Source organism: Artibeus jamaicensis, unplaced genomic scaffold, assembly GCF_021234435.1.
Source record: "Artibeus jamaicensis isolate MK-2021 breed Jamaican fruit bat unplaced genomic scaffold, CSHL_Jam_final contig_851, whole genome shotgun sequence".
In the NCBI taxonomy this organism is placed as follows: Eukaryota; Metazoa; Chordata; class Mammalia; order Chiroptera; family Phyllostomidae; genus Artibeus; species Artibeus jamaicensis.
The window spans coordinates 2,256,565-2,268,755 of record NW_026521986.1 but is presented as its reverse complement, the minus strand read 5'-3'; the positions used below and the strand labels follow the sequence as shown (position 1 = coordinate 2,268,755).

Sequence of the window (12,191 nt, the reverse complement as noted above, 5' to 3'; positions counted from 1 at the left end):
AAACCTGCTTTTGCTCTCTATTCTGATTATTGTTTATTGTGGTAAGAAAACTCAGTGATAGAGCATGCCTCAGTAATTCTTAAGGGAAGTATCTCTTGTCTGTATTACTTTAAATGAACTTGAGGACACTGTCTTTTAATATTTGACTTTTTTAAAAGAAAGTTTAAAAACTTTAAAATTATAATCTTTATACCTTGGCTGAGTGACTCACTTGGTCAGAATGTCATCCCATGCACCAAGAGAATGCAGATTTGATTCCCGGTCAGGGCACTTACCTAGATGGCAGGTTCTATCCCCAGGCCTGTCTGTGGGAGGTGACTGATTAATGTTCCTCTCATTAATGTTTCTCTCTCTGAAATCAATAACTATATCTTTGGATGAGGATTAAAATCAATAAATTATGATCTTTTGGGGTTTTTTTTTTACTAAGAATTGCTTATGTTTACATAGAAAACCCTATAGACTCCATCAAAAACACTACTCAACCTAATAAGTGAATTTGGCAAAGTAGCAGGATACAAAGTCAATGTTCAGAAATTGAAGGCATTTTTCTACACAAACAATGAAATATCAGAAACAGAATTCAGGAAAAACATCCCATTTGCTATAGCAGCAAGAAAATAAAGTACCTAAGACTAAAGCTAACTAAGGAGGTAAAAGACTTGTACTCTGAAAACTATAGAACACTGAAGAAAGAAGTTAGGGAAGACAGAAATAAATGGAAGCAAATACCATGTTCATAGCTTTGGAATAATTAACATCCTCAAAAGGTCCATACTACCCAAAGCAATTTATAGATTCAAGGCAATCCCTATTCAAGTACCAATGACATATTTCCCAGATATAAACAAACATTTCAAACATTTATATGGAACCATAAACGACCCAAATAGCTGCAGCAATTTTGAGACAGAACAACAAAATAGGAGGGTTCATCATACCTGATATCAAACTATATTACAAGCCCACTGTAATCAAAATTGTCTGGTACTGGCATGAGAACAGACACATAGATCAAGGGAACAGCATAGACAGCGCAGAAATAAACCCATGTATCTGTGGCCAATTACTATTTGACAAAGGGGACAGAATAATAAAATGGTATAAAAATCATCTCTTCAACAAATGGTGTTGTGAGATATGGATAGCTACACGTGAATGAAACTTGATCACCAACTTACATCATACACAAAAATGGATGCAGATCCTGGCCTGCAGGACCCGTGTGTTGTGGCTGCTGTGAACAAATTCACATGGACAACAGAAGTCCCGTGGAGAAAAGGGACTGCATGGCCACTCTCTAAGTGAGAGAGAGGGCCCCAACCCCTGCCTGGAAAGGCTTTTATTGTTTTCCTGGGTACATTACATCCAGAATGGCCCTCATTTACTATGCACAGTTTCACTGTAGGAGATTACCTTTTACAGATAACAAAGGAGAGGATGTTGCTAATTACATCAGAAAAGGATATTTGGAAATGTAAAAGGAAAAGTGGTTGATCCAGTCACACTCCATGCTTGGGAGGTTTAGCTTAGCTTGTAGGAATTTACAGTAAGCACTTGTTGCCTCAATTCAGGGTTAGGGAATTTTAGCAAAAGCAGTTCTCATAGCAGCCTAGGTACAACGCAGGCCTGATTCCCCATAGGAGAACCTGTCCATGGGCATGTCTCCTGTGTGCAGGAACCTCACTTCTCTCTGGCCTTTCCACATGGGAGCTGGGCTACATTCCCACGCCACATGGAATGATTCCCTATTAAAAAAAAAACTCAAGATGGATAAAATATGTAAATATGTGGCAACACCATAAAAATCCTGGAGGAGAACAGAGGCAGGAAAATGTGGAGTATCTGACCACATAGCAATATTTTCACCGATACATCCCCCAGAGCAAGGGACATAAAGAACAGAATAAACAAATGGAACTTAGTGAAATTAAAAAGCTTCTGTGCAGCTAAAGAAAACATCAGCAAAATGAAAAAGGAAACAACTGTATAGAAAAATATATTTGCCAAAGATACCTCAGACAAAGATTTGATCTCCAAAACATGTAAAGAACTCATACAACTCCATACCAGGAAGACAAAGACAAACAATCCAATTAAAAAATAGGCAGCGGACCTGAACAGACTCTTCTCCAAGAAGGACATACAGAGGGCCCATAGACATATTAAAAGGATGCTCAGCATCACTAACCATCAGACAGATGCAAATTAAAATCATAACGAGATACCACTTCACAATGGTCAGAGTGGCCATCATTAACAAATCACCAAATAACAAGTGCTGGCCAGGCTGTGGAGAAAAGGAACCCCTAGTGCAGTGCTGGTGGGAATGCAGACTGGTGCAGCCTCTGTGGAAAACAGTATGGAATTTCCTCAGAAAACTAACAATGGAACTGCCTTTTGGCCCAGCAATTCCACTGCTGGGATTATAACCTAAGAACCCTGAAACGCCAATTCAAAAGAACCTATATACCCCAATGTTCATAGCAGCACAATTTGCATTAGCCAAGTGCTATAAATAAAATGAGGTGCTCATCAGTAAATGAGTAGATCAAAAAACTATGGTATATTAATACAACAGAGTTCTATGCAGCAGAAATAAAGAAGGTGCTCCTACCCTTTGCAAGAGCATGATGGAACTGGAGAACTTTATGCTAAATGAAATAAGCCAGGTGGTGATAAGACAAATACCATATGATCTCACCTGTAAATGGAAACTAATCAGCAAAACAAATAAGCAGGCAAAATAGAACCAGAGACATAAAAAAAAAAAAGAACAAATCGACAGTAACCGGAGGGGAGGGGGAAGGGAATAAAGGGAAAGAAGGGGCAGGGTGGTCCCATGGACAGAGACAAGGGGTGGGGGAGGCGAGAGAGGACAGACTGTGGGAGGTAGGGGTCGGTAGGGCAGCGAAGAGTAGTGGAGCCAATGTGGACAATGGAATTGAACAAAATAAATAATAATAAAATAAAATTCAGGGTGAAGAAATGCATTATAGCCAAGATGGAGACCATATTTTGAAAAAGTCTGGCAATGCAGGGAAGCAAGAGCTAGGGTGGCAGAAAGGTTTGGGAAAGGCCTGGCTGTAGTAAGAGAAACGGCACGAGTTCTGAGGCACACATGGAAGACACAGGTGAGGGAGGAGCTGATTGAGGAAGATCCTTGAGGGGGTCAGAAGGAAGGGGATTCAGGGCAGCAGTGACTTGTTTATATTTTCATTTTCCAAACGAACTCTGGAAATTCTCAACTGCATCACTATATAAGGAAATGGTCAGTACCCCTTCCCACACACACATCCAGAGAGAGAAGGAAAGAGAGAAGACAAAGATTTTGGAATCCAATAGAGAGCTTAATACTCCAGTGAGCTTTACCGAATCATCGTCAGGTCAATCATCAGAGCTAAAATGGTTTGTAAAAATAGTAATTAAGTTAATTAAAATAAGGAAAATGAGAACACTGCTCTTTTAAGGTCATGAGTGTTTGAAAAGTCTATAAAAATACTAAGTGAGCAGGGACATCATTGCTACCTTTCTAAATGAGGATGCCACCCCAAACATCAGCGACTTCCTACATAATAATGAAATAAGACATTCATGCTAAATATGGGTTGGTTGTTTCAGGCCCAACTTAATTTCTGATTACTCTGCAGAGGTTTCCCTGAAAAACTCCAAGTGCCTGTAATTGATCAAGGATATTCTTCCTGTTGGCTATCAGAATATGCTCCTTTAGGCAGAAATACATTGAATTAGCAAGCAGCTGCCAGCAGGGAGCAGCTTAACCTGTTCTTCACCTTCCTAGTCAGAGCAGCTTGGTCTGGGGCCGGAAAACCCAAACTGCTGAGCGGGAAATAAGGCCCCGACAGTAAACTCCGGAGCCAAGTTTCTGGCTGGCGGCCACTTAGGGCCTCCTGAGGGAAGTGCGGCGGCTTCCAACCTCACGGAGAAGTCCCTAACCCGGGGGACTGCTGCTCGCAAGGCTTCCCGAGGAGGCCATTTCTGAGAACCCAAAGGCGGCTGCAGAGCAGCAGGACCAGAGCAAGGAGAGTGCGCCACGCATCCTCTGTTCCTCGGGGAACTCCGGGGAGTTTCAGGTGGTGACCCGCACTCCATGTAAAATGCAAGATGTGTGCACCTCTGTCAACGGTCAGCGGTCAACTGTCAACGGTCAGCGTCCGGTTGCCCGTGGCAACGGCAGTTGCGGCCCCGGCGGCTGGGCGCTGCACTGCAGCCGCAAGATGGCGCTGCAGTCCTGGTCCCCGGAGCTGGGGTGTGGGGAGAAGGTGCTGCGACCCGCGGCGGTCTGCACCGGCCCCTCCCTGGAGCTGTGCACCTTCCCCTCCAGCCTGGGCTCCTCTGTGGCAGCCGCAGCGCTGGGGCAGCTCTTGGTTGTGGGTGAGAAGGCCGCAGGCGCTGGAGGGGGCGACTTCCCCCACAAGACGCAGGGGTCGGGGAGGGCGGGGAGGGCGGAGAGGGGGGGCGCGGGCAGGGAGGCAGGAGGCAGAGCTCAGGGAGGTTGGTTGGACTCCCCCTGGGTTCCTCACAGGCCCTGGAGGGGCCCTCCTTCTAGCATGAGAGATGCAAAGATTTTTTCCCCCTAATATGTTTATTGGTATTAGAGAGAGAGGAAGGGGAGAGAGAGAGAGAGAGAGAGAGAGAGAGACATCAGTGGTTGCTCCTCATCCATGCCCCACCTGGGATCAAACCTGTAACCTAGGAAGGGTTCCTGACTGGGAATGGAACCCACAACCTATCAGTTGGGCGAAGCTCCAGCCAACTGAGCCACACTGGCCAAGGTCAAACAGAGACTCTTAAGGGGAGTTTCTGATGAAGGAACCTAAAATATACACCTAAATTAGAATACTATGAAATAGAAAATGACAAATACAAAAGATTTATATCAAGTACTATAGAAATTCACAGAGAGATGTAACTTGCAGCTGCATTAGCATTTCAGCTAAATCTTAAGGGTTAAATAGGATTTGGACAGATAAATAAGATATCTTAATTTTGAAATTTTTTCTAGAACAATCACTGCAAGGGGACTCTTTTAAATGCAATGAAGAAGCTAGGATCTTTCTTAAGGACATTGCTGTAGCTGTCAAGAAATTGGTATTGTATTAGCTAATAAGAGCCTTTTAAAGAAATGTTCCACTTATTTCCCCATCAAACTTTAATTTAGCACCAAATCTGTTCAAAGCATTTTAATAGAAAAACTGGGAAAATATCTACCCTGACCAAATAAAAAATTGTTTTCCCTCTCACTTAACAAAGCATTTACCCGGTGTCGCTCAAGTGTGGACTGTTGCCCCATGTTCCATGCAGAACACTGAACCAAGGCCTGTGTTGTGGATGAGGGCAGGTCCACTAAGGAGAAGCAATGCTGGTGAGCACACAGCTCTGTTAAGGGGTGAGCCAAATGGGAAACGCTGGCGACCCCAACGTGTAAGCGTCACATAGCCTCTGAAATAAACTGGGTGTGTGGTGCCAGTGAAGTCGGTTCTCCACAGGCAGTTCCTAATGTACCTGGTGAAAGGTATTCTTGGCACCCATTTCACTGAAGTAGACCATGTTGTTCAGTGAAAAGAACCGAACGGATATTCTTTTGGTTATATTAACCAAAGAAGAATTTAAAGAATTTCCTTTTGAGGTGTCACAATCCTTTCTCTGGCCCTGGATGATGTTTATGATGCTTCCCCAGCAGGGTCAGAATGGTGAAGTCTCTTCCTTTGATTTTAAAATATTGAGTAAGAATCTACCACATATCCAATATCTCAAAACATAGAGGTATTGTAAAGTAAATGAGTTTGGGTCTACAGACTGCTGATAACAGTTAATCTCTTTACAATGATATTTTATGTAATTATAGAGTTGTGTACATATACTACAGAACTATACTTTATAATGTCCCTTAACTGAATACATACAGAATACATGCATGTGGAATATAAACCATTTAGCATCCGTGCATGCTGTACTGCACTGTGGTCTGTGTAAATCTTTTCTCTGGCTTTGTTTTAGTTATGCTTTTCTCAGGAATTGAGGGGATCATGATATTAATGGTAGCATATTAAATTATCTAGTATGTGCCCACTTAATATCTGAACTGTGAAATCTCTTGCATAGAGATAAATCCCTCCATTTTTCAAAGTAACAAGTTTCCACTGTGATAAAGCACTACATGGTTACTCTGGACAACTTAGAAAAAAATAGACAAGCAAAGGGAAGGAAGTGAAAATCGCGATGATCCCAGCACTCTCAAGTCATCGTGTTACCTCTTTGGTGAATGTTCTTCCTGCTTTCAGGGTACAGATGATGCTTGTATTGAAGTTTATAGAAAAGTGGTCATGCTCTATGGATACTGGGTTGGCCTAGAAGTTACGATGGCTCTAGTAGTGCTTAGTTGTCTCTAACTTCATTCAAAATCTTTGTCAGATTGTATTGTGACAGCGGTCACATCAACATGCATTTACCAAAACTTATCAAAATCGGTAAATTTTTGTGCAACCATTGTATTAAAGATGGAAGAAAATATGCAACATTTTCAGCATGTCATGCTTTCTTATTTCAAGAAAGGTAAAAACACAACTGAAACACAGGTAAAGATTGTTCAGTATATGGAGAAGGTGCTGAGACTGATCAAATGTGTCAAAAGTGGAACTTCACAAAGTTCCTTGGTACCATTGACATTTTGGCCAAACAGTCCTTCGCTGTGGGGCTGTCTCATGCATTGGAAGGTGTTTAGCAGCACCCTTGGCCTCTGCCCACTAGAAGCCTTTAGCAGGAGACAGCTGATACACTCAAAATATCCCAATCAATAAAGTTATTGGTACCATTGAATAATGTGTCTTTTATTTTATGGAAAAAAACTAAACAGACACTTTGGCCAACTCAATAAAGTTATATAACCTGCTTTTCATTATTCATGAAACTGGATGGTAATTTATCAGGTCATATAGCCAGTGTGACCATTTATTTAAAAGATGATTTATCTGTTTTTCTAGTAATGTATTTTGAATTGTTTTCAAAATACACCCCAAAATTATAAATTAATAATAATTTATACACCCCCCAAATTATACCCTCAATATTATAAATTAATAATAAGAAGAAAAACAGTAGGCCCACCTGACCTTTTGTTTGGATTTGTCAGTATGTACAAGAGAAACATTGTTCTCTTTATGCCTAGGCATATTTTTATAGGTGTTCCCTCTTTTTTATATTAAGTAGCTTTTTTTTCTCAGTGTTACCCCTGTTTTTTCTTTTGAAGTCTTTAAAATGATTGAAACAAAGCAGGAAACAAATAGGGAAAAGTGATTTCTGAGTCAAAGAAATAAACAGAAGTTAAAATATAAACTAACAATGGTACCTTAAAAACTGATTGTAGTTACTTCCCTTACTTTCTGTTCCAAATAATAATAGCAGCAGAAGGTGTTTAAGGAAAATCAAAGTTTGACCTTTCAAAACATATTATAGGGCATTATTTAGGAAATAATTTTATTTTTTTTAATATATAATTTAAATTTTTAGGAAGAAATGAGAAAAACCACAATTGATCTTCTGGAAATTGAAAGCATGGAACTCAGCAGACTATATCATCAATTGGAAACTCTTCCCACTAATGTTAACACAGAATATGAAGGTATTTTGAGGTTAATCACTGTAGAAATTTAGTTTATCTTATTAAAAAATGGAGCCAAGTTCTTGTGAAAAGAGGAGTTTAATTTATGATTATACAAACCTTGTGTAGTTATTTCATGTCAAATATAGTTAGAAAGAGTACTTGACACTCACACAGTGAGATCCAAAATAATTTCTGTGACATTTTAAGTGGAAATAATATATATATAACTTAAAATAATATAATTTTGTGTCTGAATAGACTAAAGATATATAGAATCAGCCCATTCCAAGTTGGTATTCATCCAATTAAGTTAGGTGACTTCACTGGCCAAAGTTGCCATTCTTCCTACTGTCTGTCTTTGTGAGTTGGCTACTGTAGACACCTCACATAAGTGGAATTGTACAATATTGGTCCTTTTGTCACTAATTTATTTCACTTGGCATCATGTCTTAAGGGTTCATCTTTGTTGTAGAATTTCCCTCCTTTTAAAAAATATTTCATTGTATGTATGAGGGCTGTCCAGAAGGTATCCAGCCAAGTAATATGAAAAAAGACTTTTATTGAAGAATATACAAGATTCAAGAAACATTGTACATAGAAAAATGGTGCCTCATCGCCTTCAAAGTAGGTGCCTTGACCTCACACAGTTCACCATCTCTGTCATATGTTCCTGAATCTTATCGATGGTCTGAAAATCTCTTCCCTTTCAAAGGTGATTTTAGTTTTAGAAAAAGTCAGAAGTCGCAAGGTCCCAAATCTGGGCTGTACCTGGGCTGAGTCACCTGGGTGATTTGATGTATTGCCAAAAAACTCTGCGCTAGAGGTGATGCATGAGTGGGTGTGTTGTTGTGATGAAGCTGCCAGTTACCAGCTGCCCATAGCTGCTGCCTTCTGGATCATCTGAATGATTGGTTCTGTGGAGGAATGATGAAGCTTAACACAAAATCTGGTGCAGATTCATGGCTCTACTTGCTCAGTCATTTTGAATGCAATGGCCACACAGTACACATGCTCCCTCAAGGGCATCTACCAGTCGCTCCCACTGACTAGTACAGCGAAGTCGTCATTGTTCACACATGAGTGTTTCACTCCACTTTCCATGGCACCAGGTTACCTCGATGGCACAGAAACCATTCTTTTTATACTAACAGTGGCTGGAATTTTCCCAGACAGACCTTGTATATACCATGTTCTATTTATCCATTCATTCACCAATGGACACTCCAGTTGTTTCCTTTTGGCTATTGTGAATGATGCTGTTTAAACATGGGTGTATAAATGTCAATTTGTGTTGCTGCTTCAAATTCTTTGGGTGTGTGTGCAGAAGGGAATTCCTGGGTGGTACAGTAACATGGTAATTTCATGTTTAACTTTTTAAGAAACTGTCATAGTGTTTTTCATAGTGCTTGCTCCTTCTTCCATTCCCACCCACAGTGCACGATAGTTCCAATTTCTCCACACTCATGTCACCATTTTCCTGTTTTTGTTTTGTAAATAGTTGCCATCTTAATGGGTGTCAAGTGGTATCTCATTGTGGTTTTGATTTGCATTTCCTTAAGGATTAGTGGTGTTCAGCATCTTTTCATGTGCTTATTGGCTATTGGTAGATCTTCTTTGGAGAAATGTTTATTCAGGTCCTTTGCCACCTTTGCATCAGGTTGTTTGTTTTGTTGTTATTGGGTTGTAGGGATGCTCTGTCTATTCTGCATGATAACCCCTTATGATGTATAAATTTGAAAATATTCGGTCCTATTCCCCCAGTTGCCTTGTCACTCTGCTGATAGTGAGTTTTGTGCACAGAAATTCTGAATTTTGATGTAGTCCCATTTATTTTTTGTTGCTGTTGCCTGTGCTTTAGGGTTCATATTGAAGAAATGATAGCCAAATCCAGTGTCATGAAGCTCTCCCATATGTTTGCATATAAGAGTTGTATAGTTTTAGCTCTTCCATTAAGGTTTGTGATGTTAAATGTCGTGCTTGGTGTAAGGTAAGGTCCAATTTCATTTCCCCATCTGCCAGAAGGCTTGGCTGAGGCTCACAGCTCAGTTCCTTCACAGGAATTGTCCTTGGCAAAGAGAAAGGCTTCACTCTGGGGTCCTTACCCTCCCCTGGTGCTGCTGAGTGGTCACTGGAGGGGTAAAAGCTTGCCTTCCTTGACTCAAGGCAGAACAACGGCCAAGTGTCCTCACAGCTCTAAAGCTCATGATCATTTCATCTCCCCTTCTGCCCAGCCCCATGCCCCTTATTTCCTCTGAGATGTTCCTGAGAGCACTTCCCAGTGCATCGTTGACACACAGATTTTACAATCTGTTTCCCAGGGAGACCAACCTAAAACAATGGTCTAATCAATCAGTTGCCTCTGGCACACCCCCAACCAAGCCCCAGCCCTGCAACCCAGGCCTGTGCCCTGACTGGGAAGTGAACCCATGACCTTTCAGTTTGTGGGACAACACCCCACCCACTGAGCCACACCAGTTGGGGAAAAACACTTTCAGTGGCTGTTTCAGTTATTCACTTGCTGCCTTGCAGATCCAAATCCACCTTCATTGTCTGCTCTGTCATAAGGCAGCCGGACCCTGGACATTTCCCCTTTACCAGCTGGCACGATACGAAGCTTTGCCATTCCAGGGATACCAGGGGAAGAAGGGCTTCTCTTCCTGGTTTCAGGGTGCTCAGCTTGGAAGACTCTCGCAGTGTGGCAGTCCAGAGTGCCCAGCGGCTTCCTCCAGTACCCCTCGGGCAGCATCACAGCAGACTGCTACCACTGAGCCAGCTTCCCATGAGCAGCTTCCCCAGCACCCTTGGGTGGTTCTGCAGTGAGTTTTAAAGTGTGGCACCTCCCTTGGACAGGTTTCCCCCGTCCCCCAGAAGCCAGATTGCCAGCCAAGGACTCTGAATTTCTTTGAGTCATCCAATGGGCTGCAGCCACCTGCAATGAGGTCTAGATCTGGGGTCTGGAGGTGCTGCTTCTTCCAGGACACTTCCTCTCAGCCACAGGTCTAGTGGCTGTTTCTTATAACTGTTACTCCTGAATTCTTTAGGGTTCTCTTTACTTTCTTAATATTATTTTCCTCGTTACTCAAATCCACTTTATGGCCAATAATTCTTTATAATAAACTTCCCTATCAGCCTTGGCTCATATGGCTCAGTGGATTGAGGGCCTGCCTAGGAACCGAAAGGTTGCCTGTTAGATTCTCAGTCAGGGAACATGCCTGGGCTGTAGGCCGGGTCCCTGGTTTGGGTGAGAGGCAACTGATCAATATTTCCCTCACACAGTGGTGATTCTCTCCCTCTCTTTCTCTATCCTTTCCCTTCTCTCTAAAATTTAGTCATTAAATCTTTTTTAAAATTTCCCTACAATGTAGTGTAAGATATCTATGCCCTACTTAGATCCTGAGTGATATAGTCAGTTATAAAACAATATGTATGGTGTTAGTCTAGTTTGGCAAGGAAAATACAACCAACTATACATGCAGATAAAAATAGCACCTAGAAGGAAGCTGTGTCAAGAGCAGAATTAGGAGTGTTTTTGTTTCAAAGCTACTTTTGGTAGCTTTTTATGTTCTGGGTTAGGTTATCTTATAACCAGGAAAACATATTTTAGAAAGAAAAACAATACCATAGGACCTTTCATGATCCTTGATACATGCAGAATACTTAACCAAGTACATTTAATTGGCCTTATTATGAATAAAGCTTTGCTACTCGCAATACGGTTCTCAGATCAGCAGCATCAACATCCCCTGAGAGCTTGTCACAAAATGCAGACCCTCCAGGCTCACCCTGTACCTGCTGTATCAGAATCTACATTTCCACAAGATCCCCAGGTGTTGCATCTGCATATTTGAGACGCGGAGTTTGAGAAGCCCTGCTACAATTTAACTAATAGTCTAGAAAAAATAAGGTCTCTGAAAGAAATGGCTCATTCAGGACTTTCCTCAAACAGCAGTGTTCAAATATTCATTGTTACTGTCTACCATGCCCTGAGGTAACCTGAAGTCTTATGTAATTCCACTGATTTGTTATTTATTGATGAATAATTAGTTGTAGTTGTTGCTGTTTTTAAACACTGGGTTCCCTCACAGCAGAACCAAAGGCAATTGCTCTTGCACTGTGAGTTTATTAAGGAGTACAGTGCACGGGGGACAGCAGGATAAGGAGACCAGAGTGGGGAGAAAGGAGAGTTCATGTGGGGTACAAGACGGTGCTGACTGCTGCCAGTGTAACCAATGGAGTGTGCGTACAAACCCCTGAGTCACAGTCACCTCTTCTCAGGACCATCCGGGCACTGGCTCCCGTCCGTCACTGGTCCAGGGTTGGCCCCACCTCCTGCACCTTGGTTTCCACTTGGCTGTTTGGGTGTCTAAGGAAGTCCCATGGTGGAGGCGACAGGGAAGTGTTGGGCAGGAAGTGAGAAGTGGATAGAAAAAGCAACAATCAGGTGCTGTCCGACTGATCCAGTCTGAAGTGGCTCAGAGCCCAAGGAAGGCTGGTCACCAGGGCAGCGGCCGAAATAAAGGAAATGGTTGGTAGATGAGGCAGAGGGGCGCGAAAGGGCGAGGAAGAGGCG

General features: G+C 42.0%; 1 protein-coding gene across 1 annotated transcript in view; it reads left to right on the top strand.

Moving 5' to 3' along the window:
• Nucleotides 1-4,235: 4,235 nt before the first annotated feature.
• CCDC175 (coiled-coil domain containing 175) overlaps nucleotides 4,236-12,191 on the top strand; it is a 54,354-nt gene continuing 46,398 nt past the window's right edge. Inside the window, exons 1-3 of the mRNA XM_053673357.1 lie at nucleotides 4,236-4,392; nucleotides 5,024-5,109; nucleotides 7,528-7,639. Coding sequence (XP_053529332.1) covers nucleotides 4,236-4,392; nucleotides 5,024-5,109; nucleotides 7,528-7,639 — 355 coding nt within the window. The remainder of the gene's footprint in view (nucleotides 4,393-5,023; nucleotides 5,110-7,527; nucleotides 7,640-12,191) is intronic.